Raw genomic sequence first — 27,800 nt, forward strand, 5'->3', positions numbered from 1 at the left:
AAGATAGATTTATATATATATATATCATCATCATCATTGTTTAATGTCTGTTTTCCATGCTAGCTTCGGTTGGACAGTTTGATTGGGGACTGGCAAGCCAGGAGGCCACACCAGGCTCCAATTTGATCTGGCAATGTTTCTACAGCTGGATGCCCTTCCTAACACCAACCACTCCGAGAGTGTATATCAAAATTGCGAAGATGATCCGGTTCTTGACTGATGATTGAGGGCTTCGAATGTCCCGTCCGTGTTTTTTGTGTCGTCTTCTAAATGTTTCACGTTCTTGTCCCAGTTTGTATATTTTTTTACTTTTACACACATATATATACACACACACACACACACACACACACACACAATGGGCTTCTTTCAGTTTCCACTTCCAAATCCACTTGCAAAGCTTTGGTTGGCTTGGGGGATATAGTAGAAGACACTTCTCCAAGGTACCATACTGAGGGACTGAGCTCAGAATCATGTGGTTGGTAGGTAAATGTCTTAGCAACACAGCCACACCTGTGCCTATACAAAACATAACCAAAATAAACAGGTAATTAACCTTCTGCTAGATTCCTTTTCCAAATGTTGTTACATGTAATTTTCACCTTGCATTTTCTCCACAGATTTATGATTGCTCCATACAGAGGTCACCACTGTACATCTACAAACTGCCACTCGGGGCCCACAACACAGTCTTCACTGACAGATTGATATTTCTAAACACATGGCAGGATGGCAAAAAACTCTTCCTATTGGCCAATCAGAAAGCCGAGACATTCCCAGGTTCTGAGCAGGTAAGGAGAGGCTGTGTGTGTGTGTGTGGAGAATATGACCTAGGCGTAACCTTAAAGTGCGTCTGGTAGTGGGGGCCCTGGTACAAGAGTTTCAGGGTTTTGAGGAGTGTGGGACCATCTCTTTGCTGCTTTCATTTCCCGGTCTACTCTGACCGGCGATCCTTCGGTATAAGTACCGGAAGTACTGGAAGTGGCTTTGTTTACATTTCTGAAGATAACAGAAACCCTTTTCTCCCACCCCTAACCTTAACTCAAACCCTAACCCCCCCATATATATATAAAAAAAACACTTTCTTGAAATGCCGGTGGCACGTAAAAAGCACCATCCGATTGTGGCCGTTTGCCAGCTCCGTCTGGCACCTGTGCAGGTGGCACGTAAAAAGCACCCACTACACTTACGGAGTGGTTGGCGTTAGGAAGGGCATCCAGCCGTAGAAACACTGCCAGATCAGACTGGAGCCTGGCGCAGCCTTCTGGCTTCTCAGACCCCAGTTGAACTGTCCAACCCATGCTAGCATGGAAAGTGGATGCTAAATGATGATGATGATGTATCCGGTACTTATACTGAAGTTAGGCCCTCTGACCTAAATTAGTAGCCCCGTGAGGATCCAGTAGACTCTGTGGAGGGGAAGGTGACTGCAGTAGGGCATTGTGGAGTGCAGAGGGCAAGATGAAGCAGGTGAGATATCGTTGTCACCCACTGCATCTGTCCCCATCCCCACTCGTCTTGACCTGGTCTGGCCACTGGATTGACAATGGTTATGGACAAGAGTGTGGTTGATGGTGTACAACTCTTAATGGCTATAGTCATCTGCCTCTACTTACCTGTCTATTAATCTATCATCTTACTCACCTGTCTGTTTATGTACCTGTCTAGCATCCTGTAGATCTACTTACTTGTCTGTCTACATATTTGTCTGTCTGTCTGTCTGTCTCTCTGTGCCGTCTGTCTCTCTGTGCCGTCTGTCTCTCTGTGCCGTCTGTCTCTCTGTGCCGTCTGTCTGTCTGTCTGCACCGCCTGTCTGTCTGTCTGCACCGCCTGTCTGTCTGTCTGCACCGCCTGTCTGTCTGTCTGCACCGCCTGTCTGTCTGTCTGCACCGCCTGTCTGTCTGTCTGCACCGCCTGTCTGTCTGTCTGCACCGCCTGTCTGTCTGTCTGCACCGCCTGTCTGTCTGTCGCACCGCCTGTCTGTCTGTCCGTACCGCCTGTCTGTCTGTCTGACCCGCCTGTCAGTCTGTACCGTCTGTCTGTCTCTACTGTGTCTGTTTGTCTATCTACCTACTTAGTTCACTATCTACATATCTCGTTACCTACCAGTTTACCTGTCTGTTTTCTATCTCTGTCTTCCAATCTGTCTATATCTATTCATCCATATTGTATGTCACTCTGTCTGTTTAAACTACATGTTGGATTATTCTCTGTAGAGACAGAACTATCAATATCACTAAATCTATCCATTAACCCTTTCGATACCAACCTGGTTGAAACCGCCTCTGGCTCTGTTGTACAAATGCCTTGTTTTCATAAGTTCTGAATTAAAATCTTCCACCAAACCTTAGTCACAATTTATGTTCCTAACACTAGCTGAATGATAACTAAGTTATTTTACTAAATTCTTTGTTATATTTAAAATTAATTGAAAGAAACACAGAACATCTCAACAGAAATATGGTAACAAAAGGGTTCAAGTCACCATGATATTTTTAACCCTTTTGTTACCGACCTTGTTGAAACCGCCTCTGGATCTCTAGTACAAATGTCTTGTTTTCATAAGTTCTAAATTAAAATCTTCCACCAAACCTTAGTCACAATTTATTTTCCTAAACACTAGCTTAATGATAACTCAGTTATTTTTCTAAATTCTTTATTATATTTAATATTAATAGAAAGAAACACAGAGCATCTCAGAAGAAATATGGTAACAAAAGGGTTCAAGTCACCATGATATTTTAAACCCTTTTGATGTTAACCTGGCTGAAACTGCCTCTGGCTCTGTAGTACAAATGCCTTGTTTTCATAAGTTTTGAATTAAAATCTTCACCAAACTTTAGTCACAATTTATGTTCCTAACACTAGCTGAATGATAACCAAGTTAATTACTAATTTCTTTCTTATATTTAAAGTAATTGAAAGAAACACAGAGCATCTCAACAGAAATATGGTAACAAAAGGCTTAAAGTCACCATGATATCTTTAACCCTTTCGTTACCAACCTGGCTGAAACCACTTCCGGCTCTGTAGTACAAATGTCTTGTTTTCATAAGTTTTGAATTATGGTAACAAAAGGGTTAAATTATGGGTTGAATTATGGTAACAAAAGGGTTAAACCATCTCTTAGTCTTTTTGTCCATCTGTCCGTCGACTAGCCTACATATCTCTCAACCTCTATATTTCCATCTTCACCATTCTAGAGCCTCAGTCCAGAGTCTGTGCTGCAGACATTCGATCTTCCATGTGAGGAGAAAGTCCTTGGCATTGTCAAACAATCTTACCCGTTCTACTGGCACGACAAGCAAGAATCATCCATGAACCTCTCTCCTGCTGAGCTGATGTCGGATCTTAGCCCTTACTCTGTGCCCATCTCTCATCATTCTGTCCTCGATGGGTGCTTAGTCATCACAGAATGTGCTGTGTACGAGTGTCGTCCGAGGTAAGATTTATGCCCACACGATGGGCTTTGCTCAGTTTCCGCCTGTTAAACGCACTCACATGCATACTATTTTACTATTTTCAGTCATTTGACTGTGGCCATGCTGGAGCACCGCCTTTAGTCAAGCAAATCGACCCCAGGACTTTTTCTTTGTAAGCCTAGTACTTATTCTATTGGTCGCTTTTGCCGAACCGCTAAGTTACGGTGACGTAAACACACCAACATCAGTTGTCAAGCGATGTTGATGGGGACATACACAGACACACAAACACACACACACACACACACACACACACACATATATACATATATACGATGGGCTTCTTTCAGTTTCCGTCTACCAAATCCACTCACAAGGCTTTGGTCGGCCCGAGGCTATAGTAGAAGACACTTGCCCAAGGTGCCAAGCAGTGGGACTGAACCTGGAACCATGTGGTTCGTAAGCAAGCTACTTACCACACAGCCTCTCCTACGCCATGCATACATGCACTGCTGCACTTTACCACTCATGTAGCACTCTGTCACTCAGGTAGCACCCTACCACTCAGGTAGCACCCTGCCACTCAGGTAGCACCCTGCCACTCAGGTAGCACCCTGCCACTCATGTAGCACCCTGCCACTCAGGTAGCACCCTGCCACTCAGGTAGCACCCTGCCACTCAGGTAGCACCCTGCCACTCAGGTAGCACCCTGCCACTCATGATGCACCCTGCAACTCATGTAGCACCCTGCCACTCAGGTAGCACCCTGCCACTCAGGTAGCACCCTGCCACTCAGGTAGCACCCTGCCACTCATGATGCACCCTGCCACTCATGTAGCACCCTGCCACTCATGTAGCACCCTGCCACTCATGTAGCACCCTGCCACTCAGGTAGCACCCTGCCACTCAGGTAGCACCCTGCCACTCAGGTAGCATTCTACCACACTCGACACTTAATGCCACATGTACACACCATTCTACTGGCATGACAAGCAAGAATTGTCCATGAATCTCTCCCTTGCTGAACCGTCGTCAGAACTGTCGTCAGACCTTAGCCCTTACTTGGTACCCATTTCTCATTCTGTCCTTGATGATTGCCTATTCATCACAAAGTGTGCTGTCTATGAGTGTTGTCCAAGGTAAGATTTATGCACACACGATGGGCTTTGATCAGTTTCCATCTGTTAAGCCTACTCAAAGCGTTGGTCTTGTTGCATGCATACATGCATTACTGCACTCCAACATGTTTTTGAGTCACACTCATGTGGCACTCTACTACACTAGACACTTGATACCACATCCTCTACATTACCACTTATGCACACACACACATAAACACTCTTACATGCCCCCCCTCCAACACACTACTACATGCATTGCCACCACCACTCAGACCTCCAGGGCCGGTTTTGTTTGGGCTAATATAGGCTATGACCCCACCTCCAAGCTTGTAATGATTTTTTTTTACTTGTTCAAAATTTTTTTTAATCCAATAGAATTTTTAAAAAATTATTGAGCTGTCTCTGGGTGGTGCCCCAGCATGGCCACGGCCTTCGGGCTAAAACATTTTTAAGGATTTAAGGATTTGTCTTTTCATTTATAAGGCCCTTGTAGATTTAGAGAAACATTAAATTTAACTGATTCCCTTTGACTTTACTGAGCCCTTTTAAGTTTTGGGGTCTTCAAACTGTTTGGGACAATTAAATTTAAAGAAGGCCCTCTTATGTTTTGAATTAGCAAAATCATAGGGGCTCCCAAAACCTGTTGGTCCTAAGGCCCTGCTAGGTATGAACCCTGTCCTGAGTACCACCCACTTTAAATACAGACACCAAAACCATCATTCTATGAGACTCTAATAATAGTACTAGTTATTGTTCTTATTGTACAGGATCTCCCCAGAACGTTACTTTTTCCAACTGGCTCTCCACCCCACGGACTGTGTACATGTTGACCACTTTGCGGTCAGTCTTGGACTTGACTACAACCAACTATTCCAGCTTGCTACGGACCACCTGCTAACTAAGGGTCATTTTACACATGCACTGCGGCTGTTCAAGATGGCTAAGGTATGTATAATTCTAACGACAACTTACAAACTCCTTCTCTATGCTGCACTGGGGAAACATCATTGTCATCATCATCATTGTCATCATCATCATCATCAGTCATCATTTAACGTCTGCTTTCCATGCTGGCATGGGTTAGATGGTTTGCGTGGAACTGGTAAGCTGAAGGCGGCGAGCTGGCTGAAACGTTAACACGCCGGGCGAAATGCTTAACGGTATTTCGTCTACCGCTACGTTCTGAGTTCAAATTCCGCCGAGGTCGACTTTGCCTTTCATCCTTTCGGGATCGATAAATTAAGTACCAGTTACACACTGGGGTCAATGTAATCGACTTAATACCTGTGTCTGTCCTTGTTTGTCCCCTCTGTGTTTAGCCCCTTGTGGGTAATAAAGAAATAGGTATTTCGTCTGCGTTACGTTGTGAGTTCAAATTCCGCCGAGGTCGACTTTGCCTTTCATCCTTTCGGGGTCGATTAAATAAGTACCAGTTATGCACTGGGGTCGATATAATCGACTTAATCCGTTTGTTTGTCCTCTCTGTGTTTAGCCCCTTGTGGGTAATAAAGAAATAGGTATATATATATATATATATATATGTGTGTGTGTGTGTGGAGGCATGTGCACCCATATGGGGTTGGTGCATGTAATGGCAGCATGTGTATACATTTGGTGTTATGTATGTGCATTTCCATCATGCATCCCCATTGACCCCAGTGTTGCACAAACTCCTCTGTGCTCTTTACATTTAATCAGTCCACTCCAATCCTTCAACCACACCACATCTTCTCGTTGCAGTCTTCCTACGTGAAGCGTGTTGCGTCCCTTGCATCATACGGATGCATCCAAGAGATGATGACCTATGTACAGTACATCCTGAAGAAAGGAGGTGAAGAAGTGACCACCCAGGAGGCGAAAAGACTCTCCGACATTGCTCTCTATGGTTTCATCTACCTCATCAAGAGTGGTCGCGCCAAAAACCCAAATCTGATATCAGCTTTCAGGTAAAGTCTAACATGTCACATGTTCTGCATGAAATTGATGTTGTTGTTGCTTCTGCTGCTGTAGATTTAGTCCCCATTTTAACCTTAAGAAGTTCCCTCTTCAAAGATGTTTCAATCAACACCATCTTATTTTTCATTCAGATGTATTATTTCAATGGCAGGGCTTTCTAAATATCTTTAGTTTCAGAATCATCATCATCTAATGTCTGCCTTCCATGCTGGCATAGGTTGGATGGTTTGACAAGAGCTGACCAGGTCGAAGCCTGCACTTGACTTCTGTGTCTGTTTTGGCAGGGATTTTAAGGCTGGATGCCCTTCCTAATATCATGTAGTGTGTCAACCCTAGGTAGTGTTGTCACTATAGTAACTAACATGTTTTGATTAAAAATGCTGGAATTTTAAGTGCAAGTCTGTCAACACAATGCAACACAAGCTTCAAAAAAATACTATTTGTATGTATATATAATATGTATATAGTTATTTCTTTTGGTTGTGTGTTTCTGTGCTTTTCAACATATAGGCAATGCAACACAGACTTTGAAGTAAGATTTTCACTTTGAACAATTTATGATGTATGTGCATGATTAATAAATACTATAGCCCCAGGCCAGCAAACGCCTTGTAAATGTATTTGGTTGACAAAAACACTGTGGAAGTCCATCATATATATATATATATATCATCATCATCATCGTTTAACGTCCGCTTTCCATGCTAGCATGGGTTGAACGATTTGACTGAGGTCTGGTGAACCAGATGGCTGCACCAGACTCCAATCTGATCTGGCAGAGCTTCTACAGCTGGATGCCATTCCTAACGCCAACCACTCCGAGAGTGTAGTGGGTGCTTTTACGTGCCACCGGCACGAGGGCCAGTCAGGCAGTACTGGCAACGGCTACACTCAAATGGTGCTTTTTTTATGTGCCACCTGCACAGGAACCAGTCCAGCGGCACTGGCAATGACCTCACTCGAATGTTTTTTTTTCATGTGCCACCAGCACAAGTGCCAGTAAGGCGATGCAGATAACGATCACACTCGAGTGGTGCTTTTATGTGCCCACCAACACAGAGGCCAGCTTGTTGCTCTGGCAACGACCCCGCTCGTATGGTACTCTTAGTGGTCCACTAGCATGCATTTGTAAGTGTGTTACTTTGTGTTTGTTTCTCAGCTACTTGACAATGGTGTTGGTTTGTTTACGTTCCTGTAACTTAGTGGTTTAGCAAAAGCAACTGATAGAATAAGTACCCGATAAAAAAATAAATAAATACTAGGGTGCAGGAGTGGCTGTGTGGTAAGTAGCTTGCTAACCAACCACATGGTTCCGGGTTCAGTCCCACTGCGTGGCATCTTGGGCAAGTGTCTTCTGCTATAGCCTCGGGTCGACCAATGCCTTGTGAGTGGATTTGGTAGACGGAAACTGAAAGAAGCCTGTCGTATATATGTGTGTCTGTGATTGTCCCCCTAGCATTGCTTGACAACCGAGGGTGGTGTGTTTACGTCCCCGTCACTTAGCAGTTCGGCAAAAGAGACCGATAGAATAAGTGCTGGGCTTACAAAGAATAAGTCCCGGGGTCGATTTGCTCGACTAAAGGCGGTGCTCCAGCATGGCCGCAGTCAAATGACTGAAACAAGTAAAAGAGTAAAGAGTACTAGAATCAGTGTATTTGACTAAACCCTTCAAAGCAGTGTCCCACAGTATAGTGTCTGAAACAAAGTAAGACACACATCTACCCACCCATCCACACAAGTAACATATTCATCACATGTTTTATGTCTGTCTTTGATTTCATATATTTTTTTCAGGGAATTCTTACTCAGCAACTTTTTCTACAATGAAACTAATGCCCTGAAAGTTTTGGCAGAATGGCGCTGGCCGACATTACTGCTGGAGGTTGGCAAGGTTAGTGTTTGCTTATATGCATGTTGTGTGTGCGGAGGAGATGGACTAGGGCCTGAGGCTCTCGACCGGGGTCTATATGGCCCTTGACGGTCTGTAAACATTTTTTGGGTTCCATGCAACAAAATAGTAAATTGAGTATCCAGAATAGTATTTTAAGGGCCCCTGAAAAATTTTGCTGTAGATGTGTGTATTGATATGTATTGCAAGAAACAGCTGAGTTCCTTTCTCTGACATTTTACATTGTTCAACCTACACAAGTTAATGTGTGAGAAACAAAATAGGAATTTTGAAAGAAGTTTCTATAAAACTAGTTTTTAAACATTGAATGGCCATAGGGGTTCACCAGAATGAAATAGTAATTAAAGGGGTCCATAGATAAAAAGTGGTTGAGAACCCCTGCTTTAGATGTATGTATTGGTCTGTATTGCAAGAAACATCTGGGTTTATTTCCCTAACATTTTACATTGTTCAACCTACACAAGTTAATGTGTGAAAAACAAATTAGGAATTTAGAAAGAAGTTTCTATGAAACTAGTTTTTAAACTATTATTGGAGCGGACATAGTTTGGGTTTGGTGTGGGTCCTAGAAACCTGCTTTAGCCACACAACCATATCTACACCAGTTCGTTTATTTTTCAGGCACGTGGTCTCATTGTGGAGAGTCTTGAACTGCTGTTACAACATAGTTTATACAATGTGGAATTTTCATTATGGAAGGATCTGGTACAGAAAGGTTTTGGAGCTTACCTCTGTCATGTTGGTCATGGTAAGAACATTTTCCTCTTATCCTCTTCATATCTGTCTCTCTGACTACATATCCATCTGTCTGCCTGCCTGACTTTCTGTCTGTCCATCTGAAATATTCATAATCCAGTAAAGCTAAGCTTTAGGTGATAAATAAGATCTGCCATGACCCATAATACTCATAAGGCCAGAGCTTAACATGACTGAAATTACAACACTTTTCTCTCGGATGGGCTGCTTGCCCATCTCAAGGTTAACTTCCCACTATTGTTGGAACTTATTTACAGCTGAGTAGACTGGAGTGATGTGAAATGAAGTGCTTTGCTCAAGAACATGAGACACCTACCAGTCTAAGAATTGAAACCTTGGTTTTACAATCTCAAGGTGACTTGGACCTTGGCCAGTCAGGACCCCAGGATCCATAAGGCTTGAGTTTAACCCAGACGAAGAGTTTACCCTAATGCAAACAATGAGAGTGATTCAAACAATCAAACTGGTAAATTGATGAGGAAAACAGCAGTTTGGGTGAACAAATATGCTAATTGAAATATAGGCCTAATATTGTTATTCTCTTGAATTTATTTGGAAATTGTAGTTGTGATACCTGTGCCGGTTGCACATAAAAAGCACCAACTGATCGTGGCCGTTGCCAGCCTCCCCTGGCACCTGTGCCGGTGGCATGTAAAAAGCACCCACTACACTCACAGGGTGGTTGGCGTTAGGAAGGGCATCCAGCTGTAGAAACTCTGCCAGATCAGACTGGAGCCTGGTGCAGTCTCCTGGCTTCCCAGATCCCGGTCGAACCGTCCAACCCATGCTAGCATGGAAAACGGACGTTAAACGATGATGATGATTTTGTCCATTAGTTTATCTAAAAAAATATGATAGTGGAAAGATAGGCCTAATATTGTTATTCTCTTGAATTTATTTGGAAATTGTAGTTGTGATACCTGTGTCGGTTGCACTTAAAAAGCACCAATCAATCGTAGTCGTTGCCAACCTCCCCTGGCACGTAAAAAGCACCAACTGATCGTGGCCGTTGCCAGCCTCCCCTGGCACGTAAAAAGCACCAATCAATCGTAGTCGTTGCCAACCTCCCCTGGCACGTAAAAAGCACCAATCAATCGTAGTTGTTGCCAGCCTCCCCTGGCACGTAAAAAGCACCAATCAATCGTAGTCGTTGCCAGCCTCCCCTGGCACGTAAAAAGCACCCACTACACTCATGGGGTGGTTGGCGTTAGGAAGGGCATCCAGCTGTAGAAACTCTGCCAGATCCGACTGGAGCCTGGTGCAGTCTCCTGGCTTCCCAGATCCCGGTCGAACCGTCCAACCCATGCTAGCATGGAAAACGGACGTTAAACGATGATGATGAATCTGTCCATTTACCTAAAAAATATGGTAGTGGAAAGATGGGCCTAATATTATTATTCTCCTGAATTTTTTTGTGATTCTGTCCGCCTGCAATCATTGCTCTTGAGCTGTGTATACTACTATTTTTTTTTTTACTCAGGTGCCCTAGTGGAGTTTGGCACAGGGGACGAAGTTTGAAATTGTTAATTAAATGTTGTAATTGTATAATAAGAATATAAATAATTTGTTTTCTCTTGTCTCTTCCTCACCATAGGCGTCTTCCTTCTCTGTTTGTCTCCCGAAGAACTGGTTGACCTGCTGTGTGTGAGGCCCCAGCTGGCCGTGCTACAGGTCGACATGTTGCAGCAGCACGTCCGCAAACTGGACACTGATCGGCTGATGAAGTTAGCCGAGGTGTTTGACCCCTCCAAACACATAGTCCGAGGGCACTTGCGATGTCAACGAGTGCGCAGTGAAAGGTGAGGGCTGCAGAAACTATTTAGCATTTAGATCAGCGGTTCTCAACCATTGTCCATGTGACCCCTAAAGGTCCATATAAGGTTTTTGGTGGTTGATACAACAAATTAGTAAACTGGATATCCACAATAGTATTTTAAAGTCCCCTGAAAAAATTTTGCTTCAGATGTATGTGAGGGTTCACCAGAATGAAATAGTAATCAGAGGGGTCCATAGATAAGAGAAATGGTTGAGAGCCCCTGCTTTAGATGTATGTATTGGTATGTATTGCAAGAAACCTACACAGCTGGGTTTCTTTCTCTGACATTTTACATTGTTCAACCTACACAAGTTAATGTGTGGAAAACAAAATAGGAATTTGGAAAGAAGTTTCTATAAAACTAGTTTCTAAATATTGAATGGCTATTAGGGTCCACCAGAATGAAATAGTAATCAGAGGGGTCCATAGATAAAAAATGGTTGAGAGCCCCTGCTTTAGATGTATGTATTGGTTATGTATTGCAAGAAGCATCTGGGTTTCTTTCTCTAACATTTTACATTGTTCAACCTACGCAAGTTAATGTGTGGAAAACAAAATAGGAATTTTGAAAGAAGTTTCTATAAAACTAGATTTTAAACATTGAATAGCTATGAGGGTCTACCAGAATGAAATAGTAATCAAAAGGGTCCATAGATAAGAAATGGTTGAGAACCCCTGCTTTAGATGTATGTATTGCAAGAAACTGCTGTACGTGTGAGAAAGAGAGAGGATGTATGTGTGTTTGTGTGTTCTTGACTTGACGTGTGATTGTAATAAGTGAACGTCATTCACTTCCAATATTCTGTGAAAAGGCAACAAGCTAACAGAATAGTTAGTACACCAGGCAAAAAGCTTAGCAGCATTTTGTCAGTTTTTATATCCTCAGTTCAAATGCCACTGGGGTCTACTTTGCTATTCATTCTTTCGGCATTGATAAAGTGAGTACCAGTTGGGAACTGGGGTCAATGTAATCAACTTAGCTCTTTTACTGAAGCTGTTGGCCTTGGGCTAAAATTTGTGACCAATATTCTCTGAAAACATGACTGGCCATGGGGAAATATTAACCTCTTAACATATAATCTCTTATATTTTTGTTGAGAGATGTCAAGTGAATATATATTTGAACGAAAATATACGTTTATTGTACTCTGGGGCATTTGTCACTTATTTCTAACCCGAAATACTTCGTTCATGGTGTTATTACCGTTTTCTGTCCTTAACCCTTTCGTTACCATATTTCTGTTGAGATGCTCTGTGTTTCTTTCAATTACTTTAAATATAACAAAGAATTTAGTAAAATAACTTAGTTATCATTAAACTAGTGTTAGGAACATAAATTGTGACTAAGGTTTGCTGGAAGATTTTAATTCAAAACCTTTGAAAACAAGACATTTGTACTCGGAGCCAGAGTTGGTTTCAGCCAGGTTGGTATCGAAAGGGTTAAAAATATCATGGTGACTTTAACCCTTTTGTTACCATATTTCTGTTGAGATGCTCTGTGTTTCTTTCAATTATTTAAAGATATAACAAAGAATTTAGTAAAATAACTTAGTTATCATTAAACTAGTGTTAGGAACGTAAATTGTGACTAAGGTTTGGTGGAAGATTTTAATTCAAAACTTATGAAAACGACATTTTACCACAGAGCCAGAGCCGGTTTTGGCCGGGTTGGTAGCAAAAGGGTTAACTATAATTTCTATCAGTAACTTCGTAATGAATCAGAAATGATCTGAAATAATTTCTGTACGTATTCTTCCTGATATACAGATTCAAAATAAATATTTAAAAAATATTTTTTTTGCATGGAAATTGAAAAAAAAAAAATGTATACATTAAGTCGTGGCGACATATGTGGCAGTTGTAGTTTTGCGGTTGCGGTGGTTGTAGTGTGGTGGTGGTGACATATGTGGCAGTTGTAGTTTTGTGGTTGTAGTGTAGTGGTGGTGACATATGTGGCAGTTGTAGTTTTGTGGTTGCGGTGGTTGTAGTGTGGTAGTGGTGACATATGTGGCGGTGGTCGTAGTGTGGTGGTGGTGACATATGTGGCAGTTGTAGTTTTGCGGTTGCGGTGGTCGTAGTGTGGTGGTGGTGACATATGTGGCAGTTGTAGTTTTGCGGTTGCGGTGGTCGTAGTGTGGTGGTGGTGACATATGTGGCAGTTGTAGTTTTGTGGTTGTAGTGTAGTGGTGGTGACATATTTGGCAGTTGTAGTTTTGTGGTTGCGGTGGTTGTAGTGTGGTAGTGGTGACATATGTGGCGGTGGTCGTAGTGTGGTGGTGGTGACATATGTGGCAGTTGTAGTTTTGCGGTTGCGGTGGTCGTAGTGTGGTGGTGGTGACATATGTGGCAGTTGTAGTTTTGCGGTTGCGGTGGTCGTAGTGTGGTGGTGGTGACATATGTGGCAGTTGTAGTTTTGCGGTTGCAGTGGTTGTAGTGTGTTGGTGGTGACATATGTGGCAGTTGTGGTTTTGCGGTGGTTGTAGTGTAGTGGTGAGGACATATGAAGTGGTGGCATAGGTGTGTTGGACATAGTTTATAATGGAAACATGTTGTCGAAGCATGTGATGTATGTTGCTTGGAAACCGATAAGAAGGTAAGAAAGGCATCTGGCTGTAGAAAATCTTCCTGCATCTACTTCATCTGACCTATGCAAGCTTGGGGAAGTGGACGTTGGATTGATGATGATGTCAGCCTGTTTGTGTTCCAGCTGATCATCAATCGCATAAACCTCACCAATCTGGGGGAGAGGTGAGGTATGTGAAGCTCATGGCTACAGCCTCTGACTTCACATTAAACCTTAAACATATTTACGACTTAGTTTTTAATTCCGCATGTTTTGTTTCTTGCAGAACTTTCAGTCAAACATCTCGAAGTTCCTTGGTGTCACAGAACTTTGGAGAAATGCCAAACCCTGTAAGTAAATTGTTTATATCCATCCATCCCTCTCTCCATCCCTCCGTCCATCCCTCTATCTATCCCTCCCTCCATCCCTCTATCTATCCCTCCCTCCATCCCTCTATCTATCCCTCCCTCCATCCCTCTATCTATCCCTCCCTCCATCCCTCTATCTATCCCTCCCTCCATCCCTCTATCTATCCCTCCCTCCATCCCTCTCTCCATCCCTCTATCTATTCCTCCCTCCATCCCTCCCTCCATCCCTCTATCTATCCCTCCCTCCATCCCTCTATCTATCCCTCCCTCCATCCCTCTATCTATCCCTTCCTTCATCCCTCTATCTATCCCTCTCTCCATCCCTCTCTCCATCCCTCTCTCCATCCCTCTCTCCATCCCTCTCTCCATCCCTCTCTCCATCCCTCTCTCCATCCCTCTCTCCATCCCTCTCTCCATCCCTCTCTCCATCCCTCTCTCCATCCCTCTCTCCATCCCTCTCTCCATCCCTCTATCTATCCCTCTCTCCATCCCTCTATCTATCCCTCTCTCCATCCCTCTATCTATCCCTCCCTCCATTCCTCCATCCCTCCATTCCTCCATCCATCCCTTCCTCCATCTCTCCCTCCCTCCCTCCATTCCTCTATCTATCTATCCTTCCCTCCATCCCTCCCCCCTCCATCCATCCATATATATATATATATATATATATATATCATTGATTTCCATACTTTCATGGGTCTCCTTTTCTAGTGATCTTCCTATCCACTGCTCTTCCTCTGCATCCCTCACTCTTGCTCTTCCTTTTTATCAACTTTGCTCTCCCTTTGCATCACTCTCCTTCTCTGTTGCTCTCCTCTTCTATCACTCTGTATAATGCTCTCCTTTTGTATCATGCTTTCTCTCCACTGCTCTTTCCTTGTCACTCTCCCCTTCATCATTATCCATCTCTCCTCTCTCTCTCTATAACTCTCTCCATCTCTTTCTTTCCCCCTCTTATCCTCAGTTCCATTGCTCTCCTTTATGACTCCCACTTTTCATTGCCCTCTCCATCATTATCCATTGCTCTCCTTTATCACTCCCACTTTTCATCACCCTCCTCTCCATCATTATCCATTTCTCTCTTTATCTCATTGTCTCCATCTCTCTTTCTCCCACCCTCTTTTATCATTCTTGCTTTCCATTGCTCTCCCCTTCCATCACTCTCCATCATAATACATCTCTCTCTCTCTCACTTCATCTCTCCCTCTATCGTTTATTCCAGGAGATGTCTCTAGCATCAACGCAGAAGATGGTAGACTTTTTCTTTGAGCTCCTCCTACTGCTAAACAAGAGACGGGACAGTGAGATGTCCTCTGCCAATCTGTGTCGGGAATTGCAGCCACGGCCTTTCATTTCTGAACACTTAACGGTAAGTAACATGGCGAAACCCTCAGGATTACCTTGTTGTTTTAGAAAAACGCAGACGCCGTGGTGATCTCATTCTTACTCACAACATCATAAGCGGAAAGTGTAACCTCTCGAAAGAGCTGTTCTTCACTCCTGCTCGAGAGCATCGGCTGCGGGGGTCACTCCGAAAAGCTCTATCTGCGACGATTTAATCTCAATCGAAGGAGAGGGGCTTTCTCCGTCCCGGTTGCGGATCCATGGAATAAGCTGCCGGACGAGATAGTGAAGATGCCGACGACTGCTCGGTTCAAAGTCTCTCTTGACCAGAAATGGCCTGAACTCTTTGAATGAACACCCTCCCTGTACATAACTCCATGTCTCCCTACATGGCCTTGCTTTTTGCTTTTTGAGCCAAAAAATTAACTTAACATACATACACACATTACATACATCATAAGCAGAAAGTGTAACCTCTCGAAAGAGCTGTTCTTCACTCCTGCTCCAGAGTGTCAGCTGCGGGGGTCACTCCGAAAAGCTCTATCTGCGACGATTTCATCTCAATCGAAGGAGAGGGGCTTTCTCCGTCCCGGTTGCGGATCCGTGGAATAAGCTGCCGGACGAGATAGTGAAGATGCCGACGACTGCTCGGTTCAAAGTCTCTCTTGACCAGAAATGGCCTGAACTCTTTGAATGAACACCCTCCCTGTACATAACTCCATGTCTCCCTACATGGCCTTGCGTTTTGCTTTTTGAGCCAAAAAATGAACTTAACTTAACTATCTCACCTTGGGCAGGTGTCTTCTACCATATCTCTTGATTGTGAGATGATGAGGACATGCTGTATGGTAGTATGGATATACTGTAGTGGTGGTGGTGTTAGTGTGCTAGTGAGGTAATGTGTGTGTGTAATGACATGTGGTGGTTGTGTGGTGTGCTGGTCGTAGTGATAATGATGTGTGGTAGTGTAGTGTGGTGGTGCTGACATGAGTGGTAGTTGTAGTGCGGTGCTTGTAGTAAGGTGGTGATGATGTGTGGTATAGTGGTGGTGACATATGTGGCAGTTGTAGTGTTGTGGTTGTAGTGTAGTGGTGGTGACATATGTGGCAGTTGTAGTGTTGTGGTTGTAGTGTAGTGGTGGTGACATATGTGGCAGTTGTAGCGTTGTGGTTGTAGTGTAGTGGTGGTGACATATGTGGCAGTTGTAGTGTTGTGGTTGTAGTGTAGTGGTGGTGACATATGTGGCAGTTGTAGCGTTGTGGTTGTAGTGTAGTGGTGGTGACATATGTGGCAGTTGTAGTGTTGCAGTTGCGGTGGTTGTAGTGTGGTGGTGGTGACATATGTGGCAGTTGTAGTTTTGCGGTTGCGGTGTGGTGGTGGTGGTGACATATGTGGCAGTTGTAGTTTTGTGGTTGCGGTGGTTGTAGTGTAGTGGTGGTGACATATGTGGCAGTTGTAGTTTTGTGGTTGCGGTGGTTGTAGTGTAGTGGTGGTGACATATGTGGCAGTTGTAGTGTTGTAGTTGCGGTGGTTGTAGTGTGGTGGTGAGGACATATGAAGTGGTGGTATAGGTGTGTTGGACATATTTTGTAATGGAAACATGTTGTCGAAGCATGCGATGTACGTTGCAGTGGTAGTAATGATTTACAGTATGGGAGGTAGTATGTGACTACACCTTTTATTACTTTGTCTTTCTAAACATTTCAGTTTGCAGAAGAGATGGCCACAAAATCTGAATCTTTCCTGTCACTTCAGCCGTCTTTTATTGGATGTGGGAATGGTTATGTAGCCATGGTGCGCAACGGTGACCTCTACACCTGGGGAAAGTCCAACTCTGGTTGGTAAGTAACTCTTGAAAATTCTTGCAACTTTGGTGCTGCCGTATCTGTGATACCCCACTGCACCATGGTTGAAGATCTCTGCCTTCATTTTATTGTTAACGGTGGTGCACGGGTAAAACGTACTAAAATGTTCCTAGTTTTAAAGGTATTGTGAAAGGCCTGATTGAGGGCCCAACTTTCCGAGTTCTTTTACAGAGCTTAGAAAAACTGAGACTGCTGCAATAAGTGTGTGAATCTGAGAGGGGAATATCTTTATATATAAAAGAAAGGTTGTGTGCTGTCTCCTACGATTTAGATTCCTAACTACTCCCACATTTTGCGGTGCAGTTTAACCAAAACCGGGTATCTTATAGTCGTGATTCATATCAAGCCCTTCTGGGTATTAGCGTGCGTCTACGATGAGTCTACGATTTTAAAAATAATTTACCATAATTTCTTTCCATTTTAATGCATATTTTTTTTAAATATAAGGGAAGTAATTCTCTAAAAATGTCTACGATGAGTCAACGATTTAAAAAAAAATTTACCATAATTTTTTTTCCATTTTTAATGCATTTTTTGCTACTTTTTTGCTATAACTCTCTAAAAATGCTTTATAGTTACTTCCCTTACAAACCCGAGCAACGCCGGGCGATACTGCTAGTGTTCAATAAAATCATTATTAACTGGGCCTCCTGTATTTGTTTTTACTCAAAGCCAGGAATTTTTCACCATCTCTTTATATATATATATACTAGCAGTATCGCCCGGCGTTGCTCGGGTTTGTAAGGGAAATAACTATATAAGCATTTTTAGAGAGTTACTTCCCTTATAAATTCGGGCTTTCTTAGCCATTTTTGTTTTGGTGTCTTCAAGCCATGAAGTCGTTGTTCTAAAAGAACGCTGGTCTCCTTCACAACGCATTACGACGTTGATTTCTTTACACTCCCTTCCCCACAGCTTCACGAGGGAGGGAAGGGGGAGAAGCAAACAGGTGCAGCTGTGAGCGTGGACGCCAACTCCGCCGCCATCGACATACGATGCATTTTATGCATTAAAATGGAATAAAAAAATGATGTTAAATTATTTTTAAAATCGTAGACTCATCGTTGACGCGCGCTAATAGTCAGACGGGCTCGATATGAATCACGACTATAAGATACCCGAATTTGGTTAAACTGCACCGCAAAATGTGGGAGTAGTTAGGAATCTAAATCGAAGGGGACAGACACTCACACAACTAGAGTTTTATATATATAGATATCTCATCATTTATCATCCATTTTCCATGCTGACATGGGTTGGATGGTTTGACAGGAGCTGGCAAACTGGACTGTGCCAAACTCTATGGTCTGTGGTTGGATGCTTTTCTAATTCCAATGACTTGACATGTACTGGGTGCTTTTCTTGTGGCACCAGCACTGGTGAGGTCACCAAGTAACTTGCAGGACCCTTTGATTGGGAGCTGAAGTAGTATTGAAAGAGGAGGCTTTGTGCCAGTTGATGAGGGGTTAAAGTATAATAGAGGGAACAGAGATAAGTGTCTTGCTGTAGAAATCCATGGCAAGCCCAAGAAAGGGGAGAGAGAATGATGGCTGGAGATATGTCGGGGCATACCCTCAATGTATAGTTATTTATTTTTCTTTTTCATTTTCTTTCATGTCCATAGCCTTGGCCATGGAGACCTGACGTCTGAGGATACTGTGATGCCTGTCAGCCGTGTGGAGACCCTTCACATGTTGAAGATATGTGTGACTAGTGTCACCTGTGGCGGTGAACACATCTTAGCCCTCAGCTCTCAAGGGGTAAGGACGACTTTTACTTTACTTGTTTTTTCTGCTTTTTTGATTTTACGAACCTGGAGCCATGTGGTTGGGAAGCTTCTTACTATATGTGGTTTGAGGTCTGATTTAGCAGACATATGATGAAAGGCCTTCCAGCTGTGACCATCTAGTCTTCTTGTGGACATAATGTATGGACACTGGAATATGTCTATTCTTTAAGAGACTACAATGTGATTTGACGTCTGCTTTAGCAGCCCTTTTATGAAAATGTCCATTACAGGCGCAGGAGTGGCTGTGTGGTAAGTAGCTTGCTTACGAACCACATGGTTCCGGGTTCAGTCCCACTGCGTGGCACCTTATGGCAAGTGTCTTCTCCTATAGCCTCGGGCCGACCAAAGCCTTGTGAGTGGATTTGGTAGATGGAAACTGAAAGAAGCCCGTCGTATATATGTGTATATATATATATATATATATATATATATATATATATATAGGCGCAGGAGTGGCTGTGTGGTAAGTAGCTTGCTAACCAACCACATGGTTCTGGGTTCAGTCCCACTGCATGACATCTTGGGTAAGTGTCTTCTGCTATAGCCCCGGGCCGACCAATGCCTTGTGAGTGGATTTGGTAGACGGAAACTGAAAGAAGCCCATCGTATATATGTATATATATATATATATATATATATATATATATATATATATATATATGCGTGTGTGTGTTTGTGTATCTGTGTTTGTTCCCCTAGCATTGCTTGACAACTGATGCTGGCGTGTTTACGTCCCCGTCACTTAGCGGTTCGGCGAAAAGAGACCGATAGAATAAGTACTGGGCTTACAAAAAGAATAAGTCCTGGGGTCGAGTTGCTCGACTAAAAAAGGCGGTGCTCCAGCATGGCCGCAGTCAAATGACTGAAACAAGTAAAAGAGTAAAGAGAGTATTCATCCCCCCCCATCATCGCTTGACACCTGGTGTCAATATGTTTATCTTCTTCGAGAAGCTCCCTCATTGGTTTATTATTGATCTTCTTGCTGCTGTCATTAAGGTGTCATTCTCTTTTATAGGTATACAGCTGGGGATCTTCCAAATATGGCCAGGTTGGTGTTGGTACCTATCATCACTACTACACTCGACCAATGCTTGTGGAGAGTCTGTCCTCAGAGTGTTGTGTCAGTTTGGTCTGTGGACAATACCATTCAGTTGCGTTGACCAACGATGGCAAGTGAGTAGCTGTTTTAATTCTTGTTGTTGTTGTTGTTGTTTTATCCTTTTATTTGTTTGACTGTGGCCATGCTGGAGCACCTCCTTGAAGTGTTTTTGTTAAGCAATTTGACCGCAGTCGGCTGGGTCATGCCCTCCGTCGTTCGTCAACCAGGAGAATTCATCTACGAAGCAATTGCCCCAGCTCCCCTTCAGGGTTGGTGAAAGCGATGTGGTGGACTATGAAAAACCTGGCTGATGACAGGAACCCAATCTTCGAAGCAATTGCCCCAGCTCCCCTTCAGGGTTGGTGAAAGCGATGTGGTGGACAACGAAAAACCTGGCTGATCTGGAACCCAACCTACGAAGCAATTGCCCCAGCTCCCCTTCAGGGTTGGCAAAAGCGATGTGGTGGACAACGAAAAACCTGGCTGATGACAGTCAAGGCTGATCTGGAACCCAACCTACGAAGCAATTGCTCCAGATCCCCTTCAGGGTTGGCAAAAGCGATGTGGTGGACAACGAAAAACCTGGCTGATGACAGTCAAGGCTGATCTGGAACCCAACCTACGAAGCAATTGCCCCAGCTCCCCTTCAGGGTTGGTGAAAGCGATGTGGTGGACAACGAAAAACCTGGCTGTTGACAGTCAAGGCTGATCTGGAACCCAACCTACGAAGCAATTGCCCCAGCTCCCCTTCAGGGTTGGTGAAAGTGATGTGGTGGACAACGAAAAACCTGGCTGTTGACAGTCAAGGCTGATCTGGAACCCAACCTACGAAGCAATTGCCCCAGCTCCCCTTCAGGGTTGGTGAAAGCGATGTGGTGGACAACGAAAAACCTGGCTGTTGACAGTCAAGGCTGATCTGGAACCCAACCTACGAAGCAATTGCCCCAGCTCCCCTTCAAGGTTGGTGAAAGCGATGTGGTGGACAACGAAAAACCTGGCTGATGACAGTCAAGGCTGATCTGGAACCCAACCTACGAAGCAATTGCCCCAGCTCCCCTTCAAGGTTGGTGAAAGCGATGTAGTGGACAACAAAAAACCTGGCTGTTGACAGTCAAGGCTGATCTGGAACCCAACCTATGAAGCAATTGCCTTCAGGGTTGGTGAAAGCGATGTGGTGGACAACGAAAAACCTGGCTGATGACAGTCAAGGCTGATCTGGAACCCAACCTAGGCCCCCATGTCTATGGCATTCACTGCTGGAATAGGGAATGGTTGGAGATTAAGTGGTCGTTAGCCTCAAATCGCCAGGCCTAGTCAGCGTTTGTGAGAGATGCAGCATTGAGGATGAATGAAGCCAGCTCAACCCACCCTGGGTGAATGCTGTCTCAAGACAAGACAAGAAGGACTTACTTTTTAAGTTCTGGTAATTTTTCTATCGGTCTCTTTGCCGAACTGTTAAGTTACAGGGATGTAAACACACTAAAACCACTTGTCAAGCTATGATGGTGGGGGACATACACACAAAAATACATGCATGCACGCACATATGTACACACGTGTATGGGACAGGCTTCTTTCAGTTTCTGTCTACCAAATCCACTGACAAGATTGGCTTGAGGCTACAGTCAAAAATGCAGTAAATTTCAATTCATTGTGACCGCCATAGGCGTAGGAGTGGCTGTGTGGTAAGTAGCTTGCTAACCAACCACATGGTTCCAGGTTCAGTCCCACTGCGTGGCACCTTGGGCAAGTGTCTTCTACTATAGCCTTGGGCTGACCAAAGCGTTGTAAGTGGATTTGGTAGTCGGAAACTGAAAGAAGCCCGTTGTATATATGTATATACTAGCAGCATAGCCCGGCGTTGCCCGGGTATGTAAGAGCCCCTTGTAGGCAACGACTAATCCCAATCTAGTCCTTTCCCTCTAGGGAACGAAGGCGCATGTGTAGGTTGCAATGTCTTCTCTTCACTCGAATACTTCTGTGTATACGATGTTCCTAGCTGTCCCTTTGGGCGATAAAAAGGTCGAGTTGTGTCCCCTAGACAGAAAATGTGTTGCATATAAAAAGCTTAGATTCTCGACCCCATGTCGAATTTATCGATTTTTTCAGAACTGGGGGAACTTTTCAAAATTTTCACTGCGTTAGTTTTGAATTATGACATTGGGCTATGTGTGTGTCAAGTTTCATCAGAATCGGTTGAAAGCCGTGGTCAGGGTGAGGGTACAACCTGACAGACACACAGACAGACAAACTGCCGTTTATATAGAGAGAGATATATGTGTATGTGTATATGTTTGTGTGTCTGTGTTTGTCCCCGCCAACATCGCTTGACAACCGATGCTGGTGTATTTACGTCCCCGTAACTTAGCGGCTCGGCAAAAGAGACCGATAAAATAAGTACTGGGCTTACAAAGAATAAGTCCTGGGGTCGATTTGCTCGACTAAAAGGTGGTGCTCCAGCATGGCCACAGTTAAATGACTGAAACAAGTAAAAGAGTAAAGAGTGAAGAGTCATATTTAAAAACAGTATAATAGCCAGGAAATAAAGCAATATTTATCTTTATATATAAAAGGGAGGTTGTGTGCTGTCTGTCTCCTACGATTTAGATTCCTAACTACTCCCACATTTTGCGGTGCAGTTTAACCAAAACCGGGTATCTTATAGTCGTGATTCATATCGAGCCCTTCTGGGTATTAGCGTGCATCTACGATGAGTCTACGATTTAAAAAAAAATTTACCATCATTTTTTTCCATTTTAATGCATTTTTTTCGCTATTATATAAGGGAAGTAACTCTCTAAAAATGTGTACGATGAGTCAACGATTTAAAAAAAATTTTACCATAATTTTTTTTCCATTTTTAATGCATTTTTTTGCTATTTTTTGGCTATAACTCTCTAAAAATGTTTATATAGTTATTTCCCTTACAAACCCGAGCAACGCCGGGCGATACTGCTAGTTTTGTATAACTTTCTGGTTCCCCTTCATAGAAACGACTGATTAATTCTAATTTCTTCTTTGTGTTTCTTGTTGTTCCCTACTCTAGGGTGTTCACATGGGGTTGGGGTGTTCACGGACAGCTTGGTCACGGTGATGCTGAAAACCAGTCCATCCCCAAGCTGGTCAGCTGTCTACCTACGGCCAAAGAGATCCGGACAATACAATTGGCTGCAGGTTATGCACACACAATGGTGCTTAGTCAACAGGTGAGTTAATTTTGTTTTATACAGGAGCGGGCTGGGAGAGTCTTGATGATGGTGATATTGGTAGTATCAGTGGTGGTGGTGGTGGTGGTAGTGGTGATGATGTCAGTGGTGGTTGCGGTGGTGGTAATGCATGTGATGGTGCTAGCAATGGTGGTGATGGGTTGTTGGTAGTGGTGGTGGTAGCAGTGGGTGAGGGCGCGTGGCTTAGTGGTTAGGGCATTCGGCTCATGATCGTAAGGTTGTGAGTTCGATTCCCGGCGACGCGTTGTGTCCTTGAGCAAGACACTTTATTTCACGTTGCTCCAGTCCACTCAGCTGGCAAAAATGAGTTGTACTTGTATTTCAAAGGGTCAGCCTTGTCACTCTCTGTGTCACGCTGATTATCCCCGAGAACTACGTTAAGGGTACACGTGTCTGTGGAATGCTCAGCCATTTGCACGTTAATTTCACGAGCAAGCTGTTCCGTTGATCGGATCAGCTGGGACCCTCGTCGTCGTAACCGGCAGAGTCTTTAAAAAGGTAGCAGTGGTGGTGTTGGTGATGGCAGTAGCTGTAGTGGTGGTGGGGATGTTAGTGGTGGTGATGTTTGTGGTGGTGATGTTTGGTTGTTGGTGGGTGCAGCAATGCTGGGGGTGGTGGTGGTGGTGATGCTGTTGTTGGTTGTGGTAGTGGTGATGATGTCAGTGGTGGTTGCGGTGGTGGTAATGCATGTAATGGTGCTAGCAATGGTGGTGATGGGTTGTTGGTAGTGGTGGTGTTGGTGATGGCAGTAGCTGTAGTGGTGGTGATGTTTGGTTGTTGGTGGGTGCAGCAATGCTGGGGGTGGTAGCGATGTTGGTGATGGCAGTGGTGGTGGTGGTGGTGATGCTGTTGTTGGTTGTGGTAGTGGTGATGATGTCAGTGGTGGTTGCGGTGGTGGTAATGCATGTGATGGTGCTAGCAATGGTGGTGATGGGTTATTGGTAGTGGTGGTGTTGGTGATGGCAGTAGCTGTAGTGGTGGTGGGGATGTTAGTGGTGGTGATGTTTGGTTGTTGGGGGGTGCAGCAATGCTGGGGGTGGTAGCGATGTTGGTGATGGCAGTGGTGTAGGTGGTGGTGGTGATGCTGTTGTGGTAGTGGTGATGATGTCTGGTGGTTGCGGTGGTGGTAATGTATGTGATGGTGCTAGCAATGGTGGTGATGGGTTGTTGGTAGTGGTGGTGGTGTTGGTGATGGCAGTAGCTGTAGTGGTGGTGATGTTTGGTTGTTGGTGGGTGTAGCAATGCTGGGGGTGGTAGCGATGTTGGTGATGGCAGTGGTAGTGGTGTTGTATGTTGTGGTTGAGAAATACAGTGAGAGTGAGAGAGCAAAAGTGTGTGCGAAAGATATAGGTAGTGTTGTCACCATAGTAACTGACAAGACTTTCATGATATAGCAGTCTACTATTAAAAGAAGGAATGTGCACTATTAACAAATAATTTTACTGGGGTCATAGCAATGGTTAAACACCCAGTGTAAATTAAAAACAAACAATCTAACCCCTATAATTTTCTTTTCCCTTTATTACCACAATCCATTTCCATTCTTTGCATTATCCAGGGAGATGTCTATAGTTTCGGATGTGGCTACTTTGGACAGCTCGGACTTGGCCAGAGGCAAAAGAAATCAGTACCAAGTCATATAACCTTGCCAGAAAAGATCTCATACATTGCTGCTAACTTCTTCAGCTCGGTCAGTATTATAATGTACATATATGTAGTCTGTCTGTGTGTTTTCTATGTTGCATATCTTTTTCTTGTTTCAGTCATTGAATTGTGGCCATGCTGGGGCACCATTTTGATGGGTTAATTCATACAAATTGAATCCAGTACTTACTCTTTTACTCTTTTTCTTGTTTCAGTCAATGCTTGAAAGGTGCTCCGTACGTGCCAGTTATGACACGAGCATCAGCCATGACTACAATTTCACTTGGCTTGACAAGGTCTTGGCACATAAGAAGCACCCAGCGCACTCTGTTAAGTGTTTGGCATTGGAGAGGACATCCAGCTACGGAAGCTGTGTTACAACAGACAATTGGAGTCTGGATAGTTTCCAGCTGGCCAGACCCATGTCAAACTGTCCAATCTATGCCAGCATAGAAAGTGGACGTTAAACGATGATGATATGTCGTGTGTATGTGTATACCAACATATATACATGCACAAACACACACACTCACACGTCTTTTTAAGAAGCTCATGTACAAAAATTAAGCTTTAAATGAACAAATATTGAATATCTCAGGCATGTGTGTGTGTGTGTGTGTGTGTGTGTGTATTGTTTCAGTCAGTTGACTGTGGCCATGTTGGAGCACCACCTTTTAGTTGAACAAATCGACCTTTGGACTTATTCTTTGTAAGCCTGGTGCTTAGTCTATCAGTCTCTTCTGCTGAACTGCTTAGTTATGGCGAAGTAAACACATCAACAGTGGTTGTCAGGTGATGGGAGGGGGACAGACACAAACGCACATACACATATATATATATACTCACACACATCTACCAAATCCACTTACAAGGCTTTGGTCAACCCGAGGCTATAGTAGAAGAGACTTGCCCAAGGTGCCATGCAGTGGGACTGAACCTGAAACCATGTGGTTGGGAAGCAACCTTACCACACAGCCATGCCTATATATATATATCTGTACCAAGTTAAAAATATTGGTGCTGGTGCAATGTCAAAAGCAACCAGTACACTTTGTGGAGTGGTTGGCATTAGGAAGGACATCCAGCCATAGTAATCATGCTAAAACAGACAGCGGAGCCTGGTGTGGCTCCTGGCCTTCTTAGCCCCAGTCAAGCCATCTAGCCCATGTTAGCATGGAAAATGCATGTTAAATGATGATAGATGGAAATTCTGATGATGGCTAGCAGGCTAAAACTTTGAAGTGACTCTCTCTCTTTTACTCTCTTTTACTTGTTTCAGTCATTTGACTGGAGCACCGCCTTTAGTCGAGCAAATCGACTCCGGGACTTATTCTTTGTAAGCCCAGTACTTATTCTATCGGTCTCTTTTGCCGAACCGCTAAGTGACGGGGACTTAAAAACACCAGCATCGGTTGTCAAGCAATGCTAGGGGGACAAACACTGACACACAAACATATACACACACACTTATATATATATATATACATATATACGACAGGCTTCTTTCAGTTTCCGTCTACCAAATCCACTCACAAGGCATTGGTCGGCTCGGGGCTATAGCAGGAGACACTTGCCCAAGATGCCACGCAGTGGGACTGAACCCGGAACCATGTGGTTGGTTAGCAAGCTACTTACCACACAGCCACTCCTGACTGTTAGGTTATATTATTTTATTTGTCTTTTCTCTGAGTAAGGGAGAATATAACGATTCAACGTCACTTATACTCAAGTGTTATCATTATACCTAAAAACCCTAACTACAGTTATAACGTCATAGAGACATATACGCATGAAACGCTATATTAATGACATGTATGTTGAATCTTCTAATCGTGTCCTTTAAACCGCTATAAGAAACATAAATCAAAGATTACAGAAATGCATATTTATTTATGCTCAGTTGAAAAACAAATGTGAAGAGAAACATTTTCTTTTTAATTATTTTTTATTATATAAATAGTCCACCTGTGCATACCTTCCTTCTTGTGACACTTGTGAAGACCTGTTGAGGCAAGTGAGAATCAAATCGAACCAAATCAAAATAGATGAACATCAATGGAATTTGTATCCTTGTGGTACCAGTGCCGGTGGCACATAAGAAAACATCCGAACGTGACCGTAGCCAGTACCGCAACGACTGGCCTCCGTGCTGAGGGCATGTAACAAACACCATCCGAGCGTGGCCGTCCGCCAGCCTCGTCTGGCACCTGTGTCGGTGACACATAAGAAAACACCATCCGAGCGTGGCCGTCAGCCAGCCTCGTCTGGCACCTGTGTCGGTGGCACATAAAAAACACCATCCGAGCGTGGCCGTCTGCCAGCCTCGTCTGGCACCTGTGTCGGTGGCACATAAAATCACCCACTACACTCTCGGAGTGGTTGGCGTTAGGAAGGGCATCCAGCTGTAGAAACACTGCCAGATCTGACTGGCCTGGTGCAGCCTTCGGGCTTGCCAGACCCCAGTTGAACCGTCCAACCCATGCTAGCATGGAAAGCGGACGTTAAACGATGATGATGATGATGATTTTATATTTTTTTACAGTAAGAAAGATAACTTTGTCGTGAAGAAAAACGACTATAAATTCCTTAGCTAATTTCTTCTTTCTATCTAATACATTAACCAACAAATCAAAATAGATTTGTGATTAACTTAGACATGGCATAAAAATTACCGATGTCTCCAAAAGAGTGAGTGACATGGAGTTCTGTGACACCAACAAACACTAAAATATTTTCCAAAATCCAGGGTTTTTATAACTGCTCAACTTGACTAAAAAGAATCGAAATCCATGACAGATATTCTTTACGAAACTTCTAGAATCTTTATATGAGCAGTTATATTAACCAATGGAAAAAAACGAAAATGATATTTCTTCGGCAATATGACATTACGTCATATTGCCAATTCGCGCCACATTTCA

The 27,800-nt window shown here is 43.7% G+C and overlaps 1 protein-coding gene across 2 annotated transcripts in view; it reads left to right on the plus strand.

Annotated features, from left to right (window-relative positions):
• Nucleotides 1-27,800, plus strand: part of LOC115226128 — a 65,510-nt gene that overhangs the window by 16,321 nt on the left and 21,389 nt on the right. Inside the window, exons 8-22 of one of the 2 annotated variants that reach the window (XM_036514996.1) lie at nt 621-791; nt 3,204-3,416; nt 4,536-4,561; nt 5,311-5,488; nt 6,284-6,489; nt 8,294-8,390; nt 9,030-9,156; nt 10,759-10,963; nt 13,830-13,893; nt 15,134-15,280; nt 16,963-17,096; nt 18,745-18,880; nt 19,925-20,082; nt 23,055-23,214; nt 24,794-24,925. In XM_036514996.1, coding sequence (XP_036370889.1) covers nt 621-791; nt 3,204-3,416; nt 4,536-4,561; nt 5,311-5,488; nt 6,284-6,489; nt 8,294-8,390; nt 9,030-9,156; nt 10,759-10,963; nt 13,830-13,893; nt 15,134-15,280; nt 16,963-17,096; nt 18,745-18,880; nt 19,925-20,082; nt 23,055-23,214; nt 24,794-24,925 — 2,154 coding nt within the window. Of the gene's footprint in view, nt 1-620; nt 792-3,203; nt 3,443-4,535; nt 4,562-5,310; nt 5,489-6,283; nt 6,490-8,293; nt 8,391-9,029; nt 9,157-10,758; nt 10,964-13,829; nt 13,894-15,133; nt 15,281-16,962; nt 17,097-18,744; nt 18,881-19,924; nt 20,083-23,054; nt 23,215-24,793; nt 24,926-27,800 lie in introns of both variants that reach the window. The other variant, XM_029797113.2, reaches the window with a different exon arrangement.

Source organism: Octopus sinensis, linkage group LG29, assembly GCF_006345805.1.
Source record: "Octopus sinensis linkage group LG29, ASM634580v1, whole genome shotgun sequence".
Taxonomy (NCBI): domain Eukaryota; kingdom Metazoa; phylum Mollusca; class Cephalopoda; order Octopoda; family Octopodidae; genus Octopus; species Octopus sinensis.